The sequence below is a fragment of the Pterocles gutturalis genome, unplaced genomic scaffold, assembly GCF_000699245.1.
Source record: "Pterocles gutturalis isolate BGI_N339 unplaced genomic scaffold, ASM69924v1 scaffold32152, whole genome shotgun sequence".
In the NCBI taxonomy this organism is placed as follows: domain Eukaryota; kingdom Metazoa; phylum Chordata; class Aves; order Pterocliformes; family Pteroclidae; genus Pterocles; species Pterocles gutturalis.
In genome coordinates, this window is record NW_010113805.1 from 9,988 (window position 1) to 11,936 (window position 1,949).

The 1,949-nt window shown below is 47.1% G+C and overlaps 1 protein-coding gene across 1 annotated transcript in view; it reads left to right on the top strand.

Annotated features, from left to right (window-relative positions):
• LOC104462630 (LIX1-like protein) overlaps positions 1–1,747 on the top strand; it is a gene marked incomplete at its 5' end in the record, with an annotated part of 6,674 nt that extends 4,927 nt beyond the window's left edge. Inside the window, one exon of the mRNA XM_010074638.1 lies at positions 1,655–1,747. Coding sequence (XP_010072940.1) covers positions 1,655–1,747 — 93 coding nt within the window. The remainder of the gene's footprint in view (positions 1–1,654) is intronic.
• Between the last annotated feature and the right edge of the window lie 202 nt (positions 1,748–1,949).

A 1,949-nucleotide genomic window follows, 5' to 3' on the forward strand; every position in this document is an offset into this window, starting at 1 on the left:
CTCCTCCAGCTGCTAGACCCCGGCGTGCACATCCTTCCACTCCCCCAGGCCTGCTAACACCTCCGCGCCAACGGGATCCGGCCCGTTTCACGTAACGCATGTCACGCCTCTGCCAAAATTGTGGCCCGTTTGCACATTTTAAAGATTTTTTTTTTTTAAACCCAACACTCCTGTACAGATTTTTAAACCTTTTAATACTTGCTTCTAGAGCAGCTCCTTGGCTTCTATCCACTAGAGAATTCCTTCCGTCACTTTTTTTTAAAGACAGCGTTAAAAATGCAGCTTTTTGGTATAAACACGGCAGCCCTCCGCTGTACGTTGGTGCTATATCGTCATCAATATTCCATGAAATTCAGCCCTTCTTCCCGAAAGCCTCTATCCTGCAGAGCTGGTGCATGTCCTACGGGCCTGCTTTTTGGGTTTTTTTTTTTTTGCTTCTCTGGTAGATGGAGAGGGTGTCTAAAAACTCCTCCTTGATAAACCCACTAATTAAAACCCCCAACAAAACAAGCCAAGCAGGCATTCTCTTTAACACTACAGCACAAGCTGCGGGGGGGAATACTCCCGCACACGTAAAAGGGATTTAAAACCGGGATTTTGGTTTTGGCCAGGCTTAAGTCTGGGGAATCAGTCTCCAGAATTCCCACTCCAGGCTCAGGATTTGCAGTGACCCCCCAGCTGCCAGGTGGCCCTGTCTGCTCCTGCTCTGGATTTTCACTCCAGGGGTTGGACTGTTCTTCATTCTCCGAGCAAATAACGCAGCAAACAACAAACTCCGAGGCCCTGCAGTGCTTAAGGGATTGGCCTCAGTGGTTTAATCAGCCTGGACCAGACAGAGCCTCCTGCTCCGCTCCTGCTCAATCCTCTTCGGCTTCTCACCGGGTTTAGCCCGGCCTGGCCGGGCGGAGGTGCCGAAGTCCTGTCCCAAGCGCGGGCTGTCAGTGGGGGGAGCTGAAGTGACCAGTTTATTTTTTTGGCAAATGGAGCGTTGGAGTTGTTTGGCTTTTCCAGCCAAACTGGGGAAGATGTGGATTTTTTTTATTTTTTTTTTTTTAATCTTGCAAGAGCAGAGAGATGGACATGCTGTTCTCTCCGGAGCAGCTTCCAAACCAAATGTCAGACTTGGCCTTTTCACGGAAGGTTTAAAAAGCTGTGCTAGGGTTTCCGAACTCGTTAGCAATAACAGGGGAAACAGCGTCCCTCCCTGAGGAGCCTTGCAAACGCAAGTCTCTGTTCACTAGAACCGCATTTAATCCTTGGAACTAGCCGTGGAGCCGGGAGCGCCCGCTTCAGCGCTCGTTCAGATCCTTGTCACAGCGGCGATGGGGGAAAAAAAAAAAAATTGCTGAAACAAAAATGTCTATATGCACTTATTTTTTTTTAAATGAATAATTCCATATTCTTTGTATGCATATCAGTACTAAATCTATATGATGTTTAGATTTTTTTTTAAAATGCCCTTTCTGAGATGAAGGTGTTCCTACAGCCGGCAGGGACGCGGTGATTCCCTCGGTAATTCCCATGTCGCTTCCTCCTTTCCCAATATGTAGCCCAGAAGAGCCGATGGCGTCTCGGCGCGAATATAAATTGAAGATGGACTTCGGGTCTTCTTTCCTCAGTGCAGCTTCGAGCTTCCTCCGGCTCTTTCCCCCAGGTAGAGGTACAGAGCCTTCGGGACTCGGCGATTTCCCTCTCCTTTCTCCGCAGCGGGTTGGGCCGCAGAGGCAGGCGGATATTCGAGCAATAGTCTTTGTTTGGAGATGGAGATCACAAAAATCCCATTATCTGTAGGTATTCTAGTTTTGTATTCTCGTCTTAACAAGCCTCTTTTGGGTTTATTTTATATATTTTTTTATATGCAGCCTCTTTACACAACAGTATTAATATTCAACACGTTTATAAATGTGATTGTAAATGCTGTGGAGTTGTTCTGTGGGGTTTTTTTTTTA